This window comes from Motacilla alba, chromosome 7, assembly GCF_015832195.1.
Source record: "Motacilla alba alba isolate MOTALB_02 chromosome 7, Motacilla_alba_V1.0_pri, whole genome shotgun sequence".
Lineage (NCBI taxonomy): Eukaryota > Metazoa > Chordata > Aves > Passeriformes > Motacillidae > Motacilla > Motacilla alba.
The window spans coordinates 6,819,145-6,833,611 of NC_052022.1; the positions used below are offsets into that span (position 1 = coordinate 6,819,145).

The window sequence follows — 14,467 nt, forward strand, 5'->3', positions numbered from 1 at the left end:
TCTCAATTTCACCTGCAAGTTTGCACAGGGGACAGTTTTAAATAAAAGGCAGAAGCCTGGACATGCTGGGTTGGTTCTTGTTTTCCTTGGGCTGCCACACTTGCCTCCCATTCTGCTCAAGCAGCCAAGACACAGAGCAGTGCAGAAGAGCGGTTCCTGAGTTCCTGCAGGTGTTTTTGCCACCCGAAGCAAGGCAGTGCTGGTGGTACCTTGAGCAGGCTCTTCAGGAGGGAACACCTGGGGCAGCCTGGATTTTGTCAGCATTGTTTCTATTTTGCAGACACAGAGCACACGGCTGATACCCAAAGGCTGGGGTTTATGCCAGCCTTTTGTTTCTAAACCTTTACATAAACTGTGGACAAATTACTTTGTGTCTCTGTGGTTCTGATCCATATTGCACATCAAAAATGAAACATTTTGGGCTCCTTTGTCTACAAGTTTAAAATTACATTACAAAGAGTACTGGATGAACAAAATGTAACACTCTAAATGAACTGCTTCAGAATAAAAAAGTAGATATCAGAAGTATATGAAAGAGCACAGACACTTGTCACACTAGATTGTAGAGGTGATTTGAAGAATAAAAGTAGATATATGCATAATTTCATGCACATTGTTTTTCCAAACTGAGGTTATACATAATTTGATGCATATATTGCCTTTTGAAACACGCACGTACACAATCATCTCACTCCAATAGTCTAACCTTGAAGTAAAGAAGAAAAATTTTAACAGTAATACCCTTTTCATTACCCTAATACATTTTAATATTTTAAATCAGCAGTTCTGACTTGAGAGCTCTGTAGGCACATTTATCATTCAGCTGTGCAACCACGCTATAAACTGTCAACTCTTCATCACTGTCCACATAGACAAATTACTCTTGCAACAGCATTTCCAAGTTATCCCTAGCAGCCAACACACCTCATAAATCCACATCATTGTAGTGTTATTAGAATTTCATTTCATGCTTGCATTCGCAAACATTTAAGCTTTCAACCTCTGCTGCTGGACATCAATCATGAAATTAATCATAGGATTAAGAATGCCAAATTTAAATTCAAGGTTAATAACACGCTCACCCAATATTAGTTTTACATTCTGTCATAAAAAAACACTCTAAAAGAAAAAAAAAAAGGACAATACCTTTTTCTGAAGTTAACAAATAGGTACACAAGCTAATTGCACTTTTATTCCTTCATGAAATGAAAACTTAACCAAATTAAATATTGCTGCTTAAATTTCAAACCCCAAGACCCTTGAAAAATAACCATTTGGCCTCTGAAAGTCTGCTCACATTTGGCCATGAAAGATCAATTATGAAAGAGCTAACAGCATCAACTAACTGATGATAAGGGAAGATTGAAACGTAAAAAATTGGGATTTAACAGAAATGCAAAATAATAAATGTCATTGAAGAATATTAGAGGCTCGGGTTCAGCTGAGATACATCATCATTTTTAAGATATATCTGCATTAAAACCATGAAGCACCTGCTGGTTGACAGAACACTAATCACCAAACCTAGCTCTTCTGACACTAAAACAAAACCTTCTAGTAGAAACCTTAGATCAACTTCAGATGATTATGAAGCCATATCTCTAGCCTCTATGATAAATAACAAGATAAATAATATAGCTGTACTGTATCTTTTCCTTCTACAGCTTCACAGCCCATAAATAAATCAACACTTGGTGCTAGAAATGGAATGAGTCAAAAACTGTGATTCAACCCAGCCTTTGTTATGCCTTCAGATAAATGTTTTGGATATGCATTTAACTATTGCTGCTTCAAGCAACACCCCCAGAAGTTCAATGACAGCCAACTGGGTAAATCAACAGAAACTGCTTTGATTACAACTGAGTCATTTATTATATTAGACTTACTGTTTTAATCCCAGATATATAGTTTAAAATTCCAGCCCAACCCTCTCAATCCTACAGAAGCTACAAAATTATTATTAGTTGCAATCCTGCAGCCACATTGGCTCTTTCAGTTCTTTGCAAGCAGTGAGGCACTGGATATCAATACTCCTTCTAAGATCAGTTGCTATAAGTTATAAAATTTCACTCATAAGAAAGGAGAGGCTGAGTGCTCAAATACACCTGACTTCTGGATCAAATACACCTGATTTCTGGAGCATGCACACTTCAAGCCAGTAATAGAGCTCATGAGAATTAATTGACAAAATTAATTATTGGGAAAGAAGTGTTACCCAGGAAATAGAAATAAAACCTCACCAGGACAAGCACCCTACTCAGCTGTGTACAGAACATCTTAGGCTGTGACAGGTACCATAGGCTTTAGCCAATATAGCTGCAATTCCACTCAAAAACATTGTGTTCAGGTTCTTTTTTTCTGTTTCTGCTAACAGATTCCACAATTCACAAACAGTCTCTGAGCAGGAAGTGGCCATGCTGCTTAGGACAATGGACCATCAAGCATCATTTTCTAAATTTTCCATTCCAAATGCCTCCCTATTAGTATGTCAGCAGCTGCATTAAAAGCAACACAAAAAATGTTTAAAGGCAAAGATCTCTGGCTGAGCTTCACATGAAGGTTTAACAGGATACCCAACATGGCCTCCCTGGAGAGCTGCTACTCACATCACTGCAGTTACAAACATTAGAATCCTTCAGGCTAGAAACCCCTGCAGAGTTCATGAATAATAGCAACACAATAATTCAGTTTTAATAACTTTTTCCTCTTTACCCAATTATTCTGAACAAAATGATGATTTCTTTTGAGAACAGTACAGCTACCAAAGCTATGGAGGCAATATGATGTGCCCCTTCTGCAGATGAAAAGATCACTGACCTCACTGAGGTAAATAAAAAAGGAGCATGTGGACCCATCTACACCATAGCTCGCGTAACAGGGATCCGATCGCCACATATCTTTCATCCACTGCAACAGAAAAACAAGATACAAAAGTTTATTAGGTTCAAATACAACAAAACAGCTCTGTTTCACACCCAGGAATAATGGAGGAAGTGGCAAAGTGACTATAAGTATCACAAATAGCAAACCAGGAATTTTATTAATGATTAGCAGCACTGTATCCCTGCATTCAGTAATGCTGGGGCAGCAGATGTGAGCACAGCTTATACAAACTGGCAGCCAGGCAAGCAGAGACAAATATCAGAAGGAGAATAAAACTGGGATCCAGACATTTGGCTCTGGCTGGAGTTGAATGCATTGTGTGTTCCACACCATGACAAGCTCCCTCTAGAATTCCACATATCATTTCAGTTACCAAGACTGAAATCTGCCATTTCTGCAGAAGCAAATAATTCATTTCAGTTCATATTTCAATATTCAAATAACTTATTACATAGTTACTAAGCAGCCTGTTTGCCAAAACAGATTAAAACACAGATAGAGATTCAAAATGTAGAGAGTTTTAATTTTACAAATACTTGGGTATTTAAGCAAGCAGAAATTTTACTATTGTCCACCACTAATCATAGAATCACAGAATGGTTTGGGTTGGAAAAGAATTTAAAGATCATCTCATTCCAATACACCTGCCATGGGCAGGGGCAGCTTCCATTAGGCCAGGCTGCTCTGAGCCCCTTCCAACCTGCTCTTGATCTTTTAGGGATGGGGCATTCACAGTAATAAATCAGTATTCCTTACACCTGAAACATATCTTGGGGAAAAAACACCCTTAAAAACCTCCATCTCTGCAAGTTGGCTGGAGTTTGTTTCTTTGTTTTTGTTGCCTTTTTCTTTTTTCCTTTCCAGCTAAAGTCTGATGGGTTGTAATATTTAGCCTTCCCAACTGCATTATTAGTAAAATACAGGACTTATGGAGAATGCACTGTGAATCCCAGAATTCTGGGTGCACACTTAGGCACTGCCTATTCTTGAGCAGAGGAGGCAGAATGTTTTCAAGGAAAAAGGAGAATAGAGGAACCACACAGACCTGTGGGCAAAGAGATGAAAGAAATGCAAAGAAAGATCATGCTGCAAAGGAGGCTGGAGTGAGGTACCCAAAGAATCACAGTCCTGGGGCAGGAGAACACCAAATTACTCATCATGGGAAAGAAAACAGGGCTTTTCCAAAAGGAGAAATTTCTGAATAACAAGACAGTATTCAAACAATAAGGCTTTTCAGTTAATAATATAGCATTTAAATATGGCAATTTTCTGCTGTCTTAAGAGGATGCCACCTTATTTCTCTGCAGCAGTAGTATTAAAGGCTTGAGGTGAGCAATGCTGCAGTGACACATAGTCCTAAATATCCTATTTTTTGACTCAGTTGCTCTTGTTTAACACTGCTGAGTACCGATCTCTAGCAACATATGTTCCATTTTTAATAGAATACACCTAAGATTAAAACCAGTTCACTTACCTTTATTTTCCCTTCACAGTGAGGAAAACCATCCATAGGAGGCAATTCACACTGTTCCTGGGCTCCATTTATGAGATCTAAAGAGAAACACAGACCATAACTGAGCTTCATTTCACAGTTCTGACAGATAGCCTGATGAATCCTGCCTTTTATTTTCATGAATCCGCAGCCCAGACGGACTGAAGGGTCCTACTGGGTAATATTTGTTACAACATTAAAACTCAGTGTGCTCCTTTTTGACCACATGAGAAAATGGTTGCATAGAATTCAACTCTGACTTGAAGTGAAAGTGCTGAATTACAAAAATTGATCTATAAAGACGCAAAAAATAAGCTATTCCATACTGAAAATAACAAGAAGAAAATAATTTCCTAATCAAAGTGCTTGAAACTACTAAATTGCCACAATTTGTTTTCATTTGTCAAACATTTATAGGATGTATATGGCTCTTAAACATAAAACTAGTTTTTCAAGCTCTGCTATCACTTTATCAAACACCCACGATCAGAAACTTGGCACCAGATATATGACCCAACTAATAAATGTTGCAATATGATCTAATTTAACAACTGAGTAGCACTGCATCACGTCTCACAAGAAATATTTCCTATGGTCTCCCAAGGTACTTTTTTCTTCTTTTTTGCCCATTTTAATTTTTTCATTCTAGATTATTGCAACACATTAAAGACTGTAATAAAGAGCAGGATTTTTAGCCCATGAGCCAAGGAAAAAGAGCAGTTTTAAAGGACATTACCCCTTCAGCTCCAAGAGACTTTCTCAGAAGAACCCTCTAATGCTGGCCTTTAAGGCAAGAAAAATTATTACCATGGTGGAGAGATTCTTGCCAAAGGCAGTGGAGGAGGTTTTCAATTTAGGTAGTTCAACCCACAGCTATCTAAATTATACCTGCATCATTTCTGGCTTTTTCTACAGGCAAGAATCAAGATCGTTAAAGTCAGCCAGCCATCAACCTGGGAACACTTTATACTGTGGCAGTATACTGTGCACAATTTCATCCAGAATATGTTAATTAGAGAGCCCAGAAGAAAATACAAAAAAAAAAGGTTGCAGTATTAGAATAGAACAGCGACAAAAATCTGCAGGTAAAAGCTAAAATGTTGCATTATATTATTATATGCAAGACCCACGACCTGATCTATCTATTTTCCATTTTTTTTGCAAATAGCTTCTTTTAAAGATAAAACTTGAAATGTGAGCCAAGCATTGCAAAGTGAACTTGATGGTGGAAAGAAGAGTCATGGCAGGAAGTCCCCACTTCTTTGTCAGTCTCTACAGCAGGAGAGATGTGACAAACTGAGCTGTACTGCCAGTGACAATAGCACTGAAGCAAAGTAGTTTGTACAATGACTTTGTAATTTCAAATCAATAAGCACTTTCAAAATATTCTGCCTATCTTCTCATCCTCGTGGGATTCTTGCAGACCAGACCACCGACATCTACGGCTCTGATTTCTGCTCTGAATAAGAACATACAGGGCATGCATACAGATGGCAGCAATTTGAAGTATATTCTCAATTCAGCCAGTAGAGCTACATAATAATAGGACTCTTTGCTTCACTGCAGTTCGGGAATCAGACCTTCCACTTGCATCACACCAGAATCAGTACGTGAGAGCTAACAGTAATGAACAGGCATGGTTATTATATGGTAATTTTCAATAATCAGTAAAATTCCATTAGAAGATCTTTATGGTCTAAAAGGGTTTGTGGACTTTTTTTTTTTCTCTCTTCCTAACTCATAAGTCTGAATGCAAAATAAGAGTTTTACATGAGGCATGTCAATTTCAAGATCTTCCTAAAAGAAAAAAAGACCTCTGAAGTCTCTGGTACAAAACCATAGCTGCAGCATAACCCGACAAAAAGTTTAACTTTCAGCACCATACTAAATTTAGGGTGGAAAATGCTGAATGCCTGGGTATAGCTTGCCAACAAGAATGAGCCATGAATTTTGTCATTTAAAATTAAAAAATGTCTTCTATCTCAAGTTAATTATGCTATCATACGATGGCTTTCCTCTTCAAAAGGTTAGTCAAGCAAATCCTCTCTTCTACTTAAGTCCTATTAAGTACAGGGTAATACATAAGCACAAGCTATAATTCCTTATTTTACAACACACAGTGCCAAGTCTATCACTTATACCACATTTCATTTTACTGGGATTTCACGGCCTGTTAAAGAAAGAAAAGAAGGAGGAAAAACCCCCAAAATCCAGACAACAGCCTGACTTTTGGTAAACACACAACTGCAGTTTACATGTTTGCTTCTGTCAGGTGTGAACACATTCTCTGCATCCCAATGTGTTTTTGTTGAGAGGCAAAGGTCTTTGCTGCCGTTCATTACTCACAAGGTTTTACAGCATCCCTGTATTTGCAAGATCTAGCTGCAAGAATAAAACCCCTCTTCCAACAGTCCCACACAGTCACACACTGCACCAGCCTCACACTTCCACAGCTCCCATCAGCTGTGGCAGTAGCACACAGAGACTTCCCAAGCACAAACCCTCCCAGCCCTCCCTGCTCCTGTCCATCCCAAGAAGCAAAAAGGAAGAGACAGACATTTTTCTCAGCACAAGCTACAGACTTTCTCAAGCTTCTGGTCTCCCTGTGGCCAGCTGCACTAAGGCTTTTCTAGAGCAGTCCCACTATTGCTCTTCCACAGGGATGGGTTACACACAAACAGATCACGGATCTCTCCAGGCTAATCTGTCTAGGGAACATGGAACACTAATGCTCACCTTTATAACCTCTAACCATGTTGAAATATGAATGTGTCTGGGAGTACTACCAAGAGCATCTGACATCTTTCCTCCTTCTTGCCAGCAACAGTAAACACTCCTAGGATTCACCTTCCTCAAAAATATTAATGTTTTTCCTCTCCCATAGTCCACAGACAGAGGAGATGCTTCACACAATCACCAGCTCCCCACTCCCATCTTCCCACTCAGCCTTACCATGGATCTGTATCCCAAACACCTACATCAGCTTTCACTTGCTTCATTTTCAGCTATTAATCAGGAAATAGCACAGTGAAGGCAATTCTATAAAACTTAAACACAGTCCCATGAAACAATTTACATAAAACTACTATCCACAGCAGGAAAAAATGTAGCAATATGTGCATACAAGAGGAAATGAATGTGAAAGAACAGGAGAAGGGACAGAGAAATGTAATTCTGTTCCATCTGAGTATTCCCTAGAGAAGCAGTCTGTCCTCCGTGCCCATGAACAGGAAGCCAGCTGATGCAGTCAGACTGGAAACACATCTACAACAAGGACTGCTGTCCAAAGCAACTGCTGCCTGCAGAAATGGGCAAGTCACTGCTGGTTTCCACACATAAGCCTGAGAATTCACTGCAGAGCTCTGAATTCCCCAGTGAATAATCCTGACAGTTCCAGTCAACTACTACTTGCTCTGGTTGTACCCTTTCTTCCTGGCCACTGGCAGTGAGTTCTAGGTTGAGAATCATCCCTCCCCATTTTTTTCTTAATGATCAGACCCTGTATGAAGAATTACATTTCTGCTCCTCTTGCTGCTCATTTGAACTCAGCATGGAGGTGTGCTTAAGCTTGTTGGTAACACCTCATAGCTGGCTCTCCTTAAATAGGAATCCAGAGGTAAACAAATCTCGTGTTTCCCATGAGCATATGAGACCAAGCTCAACCAGACACCAGAAATTCACACTTCTGAGAGTGATCATAAAGACAAGAAGAAGTGGAACCCTGGGGATGCCAATCTACACATCAGGATCTTCCATAGCATGAAAAGCAAGCATTAACATACAAGTCAAGACTTAGGAGGTTTTCATCATTTGGAGATAAAACCCCAAACCCTAATATCTCATGAGGATTCTTGTTAAAAAGTTTGGATAGATGTATTATGCTGTTAGCAAATTCATGTTGGATAATTCTTTCCTGAAGGGGAAAACTACATTAAGCCAGACATTAAAGTTACTTTTGTTGGAAAATAGTATTTGAGAAACCACAAGAATTTTTACCCTTAATAAGATTCATGTAATTTAAAATATAAGCTCTGAAATCTCTTTTCACTTAGAACTTACAGCCAAAAAAATTTAGAAATAGAGCTGTCAAGTTAGTACAAAACAACAGCAGTTAATAAACACACTTTTTTTCTCCTAAACTTTGTGTGAGCCATTATATTATGTTCTACACATACCTAAGTGTTTTTGAATTAATGCATAGCTTATCTCCTCTTGACTGCTGTTATGAAAAGACATTAAACATTTATCTCATATGATGTTACATTAAAAGTCAATGCATTAACAAATTAAAAACATGAACATAGCACATTATAAACCTAAAAGCATGCAGTTAGTCCAGATCATCCTAGAAAAAAAAAAAGAAAAATATTGATAAAACACCCACCAACTGCAGATTTTAAAAAACCTCTTTAAATACTGTTTGTGAGGTCCTGGGATATTTAAAATATAACTACCAAATTCCATCCTCATGTTTAGAAAGGAGCCATATGTTCCCTTCACAAATGATCTACAGCTTTGCATCAGATGTCGTTCGAGCACAGCAGGTGAACCTGAACTTGTGAACAATCCTCAGTTGTTTCAGTGCAAAGTCTGGCACGTCAGCACCAACCACGTGGCAGATCTGAGCTAAGCCACCAGCCCTGCACTGGAAAAGAAGCTTCTCTCTCGTTGCTTGCTATGAGCACTGCACCTGCTAAAGCCCCAGGCCTTCAGCACCTAAATACCAGCTCACAGATGCAGCTCTTCATTGCCTCCTGCATTTCAACTCCACAGGTTTTATTTGTAATAGTGAAGGTTTACAACACCCACGTTGAGAATGATGTGGCTAAAAGCACAGTCTGTGGTAGGGAATTGATTTTTGTTTGCTTTCAAGTTGCTCTTTAATAAAACAGTAAAAATGAGCAATAGTAAGTGCTACATGCATATTTCCTCCCTTTCCTACATTGCACATTCCTCAAATAATGTGCTTTGTAATATGCTAAAAAAATTCTGCTTCCATTTTCCTCCATCAGACAGTTAGGAAGTCTAGAAATATTCCACTAAGACAGTACTCTGAATAAGAGTTATAATTAGTCACTCAGCAGTGAGTGCTGTTTGATAGGTGCTCTGTTTGTCATAAGAGTTTTAAAATAGCAATACTGGTTAAAGCAAATGAAAAAGCTGCAATACAGCTGAAAATGCAAGCTGACACCAGCAGCCTATCCACTCTGCTAAGGACCAGCTTAGTGTTCTTCTGAGAATAGAAATGTATTAAGAATTTAACACGACACTAAAAATTATGTACTTTGGAACCTTGAGGCTTAAACTCTGATTTTCAGACTAGTGCATACTAAAGTATTTTTTGATGATATACAGCACAGATAATAGCTCAAGTCAAAAGTGTTCCCATCAGCAGATTTCATAAAATACAGAACCTCTCTAGTATTATAAGGTCAGAGCAATCACATCCGATCAAATCTATGCACCAATTTTATCTCTGTTCTCCTTCTGGTTTTGATCATCAAATATAAGTACTATTCTTACTTTAATTCATGAAACTGTTCTCTTGTTTCTATTTCAGCCCTGAAATCTGGTATCTGTGGTTAGACACAGACTGTAGTTAAGGCTGGTTTAGTTTGTGTAAGGTCTTCTTTCCCTTCTCCAACTAATTAACACATTCTCAATTCAATTCACATTTTTCATCTCCAGCTGGTAAGATTTCTTTAAAGAGAATTTGCAGTGTGAGCTGAAAGCACTAACAACATATTCAACCAAATGAGCTAAAGGTTTCAAGATTTTAAATGCAGAGCACAAAATGCTTTCTACCAACATTTCAGAGACTTCTGTAGCAAAGTGTCGGTATGATTTAAAGAAAATTAACTTTTCTACCTCTAGTTCATCCTCACACAAGCTATACTGCTGTGTTCCATTAGCACTACTGAAATAAATGCAGTGTTAGGAGAATTCAAGTAGTAGTCAAGTGGTTAATCAAAATGCAGCCCAGGGGACCACTAAGAGCCCCCTCCAGTATTATTAACACTGCTTTGCTCTGCAGTGGAAAACATTCACCAGTGGTCTTCTGCACACACCCCACTGTGCTGCAACAGCCAGGTTTGAGGGCACACAAAACTCCCCAGCTCCACACAATTGCCTTTGTGGGAGGGGGGGAAATCCTAATAAATAAACATATACCTTGTGCAAAAAGAATACAATGAATTAGGCACAATAAACACGAGTCAAAGCAAAACATCACCTCCAGGAAGCTGCTATCTTGACTATCAGAGCCAATGCAGATCCACACCCTGCTACAACTGGTACACACTGGTGCCCTGTGGGGACAGTCAGTTTGTGCTCTGAGGCACCACACACCGTGCTGACTGAAGAAAAGCCTACTCTAGTCCTCTCAAGACAGGAGGGCAGCTTTGGAATTTAAAACAACATGCAGTATCTTAGCCTTTTTAATCTCTGCAAGTGCAGGACTATGGTGGAACTGTGGCTGCAGACTGCTAAAACTAATGAGGCTGTGTAACAAAATTAATCAGAGAGCCATGGAGACAAATCCACTGATCCTGAGGTTACCTGAGTCTTTCCCCTCTGACCTAAAAGGCTTCAGTGTGGCAGCCCCAAGTTTTCAGGAATAAGGACATGGAAATACCACAACAAAGGTCCTTCTCACCATAGTAATATTATAAAAAAAAAAGCCTTCTTGTAGCATTGCCAAAGCTGACTTGTCAGCCTGCCTTGCTACATATTCACCAAGGATGCCAGATATCTGACAGGCATCCAAGCCATCATTTCTTAAATGACAAGTATACACTGAAGTCTGCATCTTAATGAGCGACTTGAAAGATGTTCAAACTGAAGCTGTTAAAAGGGAACTGAACAGCCAACACAGCAGAACAAGTTAATGCACAAGGCAGAAAAGCTATGGAAGCTCTGAACAGATACACCAGCAATGTCCACCCTCACTGTGCAGTGTTCCACGCAGCAGCCTGAGCCTGGGCTGTCCTTAGGCTCTGCAAGGGTCCTCCCAGCACCTACAAGGGGAAGGCTGAGGAGGATTTAACACAAACCTTCACTTGCTCATTTTTGTATTTCAAAGACACACAATTAAAACCATTCAAAGCAGCACTTTTCAAGACAAAGGAACGTTTTGTAAACAACCAGTCTGGCAGAGTTTTCAGTACAATTATTATATCTGGGGCGCTAGATGGTCAAGATCATAAAAAATTTAGCTTGTCAATGAGCAAGCACAGAAAGAGCAAAGAAACCTCTAAAGAAACTGATCCCACGACACAACACACTAACCCCACTCCCACTGCTTACCAAAAATATCACATGAAGAAAACAGAAGACTGATTCTCTGATCATATTTGTGCAGATTTCCCTATCTGATGAATCATGATAGCGCAATTCTGTCCCACAAAAATCAAGGATTTCTTTTATCAATATCTTAGAAAAGCACAACTGTTAAAAACTAAATTGCCTAAACCAAACTGATCTTGTGCCTGTCACATGGAACCAAAGATGCATCTACAACAGCAGCAGCCCTGTAGACAAGCTCTGCTTCAAAGTGCCATGGTTTTGTATTTCCCCATTTCTGTTTAATCATCCCTACAACAGCAACTTTAAACCTACTTGGGGTGTCATTTGTGGCAGTGCCTCAAAGCTTCCTGTTCTAAAGGCTGGTGAGAACTCTTATCTCCTCGACACCCAAAGTTTAGATAAATACTTTCCTGTGTGTATGGGAATATATTACTTCCCACAGATGCAAAAAGGATGGCTATCAAATATCTCAAAAAGATTTTCAGATACAACTTACTTAGATCAATAGAAAAAAGAGAGAGAAGGAAAGACAGCTTTATTGCTTTTGAAGCCAATCAGCCAAAGCTTTATAAGCATCTTTATATTATTGCATGATGCTGCTCCACTGGAAGCAGGACACTTGTAGAAAAGTCTGCTCATGGCATTGCACTGTTTCACTGACAAAAAAGGCTATAAAACACAATTTACTGCAGAGTTTTAAGCAGCAACTCAAGAAACCTTTAAAAAAGATTATAAAAATTATTAAACATTATGTTAATCAGATGCTTCACAAACCCTATGGTTGTCCAGACAGAGAGACCAAAATTATTAACAAGCATGAACATGAATTTGTCCAAAGTCAGCATTAAAATATTACAACTGGTAAAGAGAGGAAGGGTAATCCTAACATGCTTGTTGTGATCACTTCATAGTGTAACAGCTGAATGTTATACAGAAAAGTGTCATCTGTATTTGTACACATACCTCTTTCAACTCCAGTAAAATTACAAACTGTCGGGTAACAAAATGCTTTCACCACAATTTTCACATTACCTCAATTGCTCTAACACAATAGAAAAGGGATGTTGTTGAAATATTACAGACAAAATCAACATTGGTATTGTCACAATGCCCTCACCTAGCTTATTTTTTGAACAATTCCTTCCCAACAGAGAGAATACTTATATTACAATTATGCTGGAATCATATGACTTCCAGAGTGTGCTTTCAGGAAACTGCCACGAAGGAAGAAGTAGAGACAAGTTTTTCATTTCTATTTGGCTGCCTCTGATCTGAGTAATTGCCACTGATTGCTTCAAATGGATGAAGAGCAGGCACTTAACACAGGGATTAGGTTCAAACTCTACTCTAACCCTAGGTACTATCCAGTCCAGAGGTACCTGAGCAGTGACATCACCCAGTCATCAGCACAATACATTCATTTAACCTCAAGGAGCTCTTACCTAAAGGTTTTTCCTGTTGCTGCTGTTTCATGGTTGCTTCAGACATTTTAAACTCAGGGTACCAAGAGTCAAAGGTAAAAAACTTGTGGCTCTGATGAGAGGAGTTGAGGTCTTTGCCGCAGAGCAAGCCTCAGGCAGTACAAAGTAATGCAAACACTGCAGAGAACTCTTACCAGGCTCCTTCAGTGTTGCTCCTGAACAGCAAAACTGTGAATCTAGCCCACTCCAAGAATAATAAACAACATACAAATCACCATAAAAACTGATGAAAGGTGTTTCCTTTTCAGGTAAGAACAATGAACCTTTGCCTACAAATTTTAAAGCAACATGAGTATACATGTTCCAATTATCTGCAAATCTAAGGAATAACTCTCTTTTGTCCAGCTACGAAAAGAAAACATACAGGGATGTTTTTCATTTTATATATGGCCCAGAAACTCTAACAGTGCTGTACTCGTTCACTTTCCATCTCAGTGGAAGTTTTTCCAAGATCTTGTGCTGGATGCCTTGTGGCAGGAAGGTGTCACAGCCCACCAGCATCCTGCAGGTGCTGCAACCCTTCAGGTACTTGTTCCTGATCTGCCTTCAGTTCTACCAAGGCAAGGCAGATGGGGGGGAGGGAAAGGTCTGTCTGACCAAGGGATAACATGACTTTAGCACCCTGGTACAGATAAATGCAGCTAGGACTGAGCAGCTGAGAGCAACTCTGCTGCCACACTGTCATCAGGCAATCACTTGCAAATCTGCTTTCCCAGACTTTTTCCAGTGGCATTTCCCTACCAAAGGCAGCATTTGCTCCTCTATTTTGAGAATTTCAGCAAGTAACACCTTCTCTACAGAAATATTTACTTTTGCAGGAAACCCAAGGACAGACAAGACATAGGAGCACAGTTATCAACTTATTTACCAAGTTCCCTTAACTCTTCTGCTCTGTTCTCTTTTGGGACTGCAAAGATCATTGGATTTACACTCAGACTTTCCTATGAGTCAGGACTGCCAGTATCTCTTTCAACTTAGTGGCAGAACAAAATAGTCCATTCATTGAAAACAAAATGAATTACTTGAAATGTCATCTCAAAACATGTTTTTATTTTAACTGAATGTACCAGGTAGGTGATCTCTCTGTGTCAAATCCTAAGAGCCATTAAACACTGCAGGGAAAGACATTTTTAAACCATGACCAACAAATATAATAAATGTTTTCTTTCAGTTAATAACCAATAAAGTGCATATGGTAGAATGGCAGAGCAGATTGGTAACAACCTAAATAGTTAGGCTTCGAAAGAAAAGATCTCCCCAGTTTCATCATTCTAAAATGCAACCATTTAAAGCATGAAACATCTAC

At 39.1% G+C, this 14,467-nt stretch overlaps 1 protein-coding gene across 5 annotated transcripts in view; it reads right to left on the reverse strand.

Moving 5' to 3' along the window:
- The window catches only part of MGAT5 (alpha-1,6-mannosylglycoprotein 6-beta-N-acetylglucosaminyltransferase), a 112,976-nt gene that overhangs the window by 51,599 nt on the left and 46,910 nt on the right, over positions 1 to 14,467 (reverse strand). For all 5 annotated transcript variants that reach the window (XM_038143087.1, XM_038143088.1, XM_038143089.1 and 2 more), the window contains 2 exons: positions 4,358 to 4,434; positions 2,818 to 2,907 (listed from right to left, as the gene is read on the reverse strand). In XM_038143087.1, the coding sequence (XP_037999015.1) occupies positions 2,818 to 2,907; positions 4,358 to 4,434 (167 nt within the window). The remainder of the gene's footprint in view (positions 1 to 2,817; positions 2,908 to 4,357; positions 4,435 to 14,467) is intronic.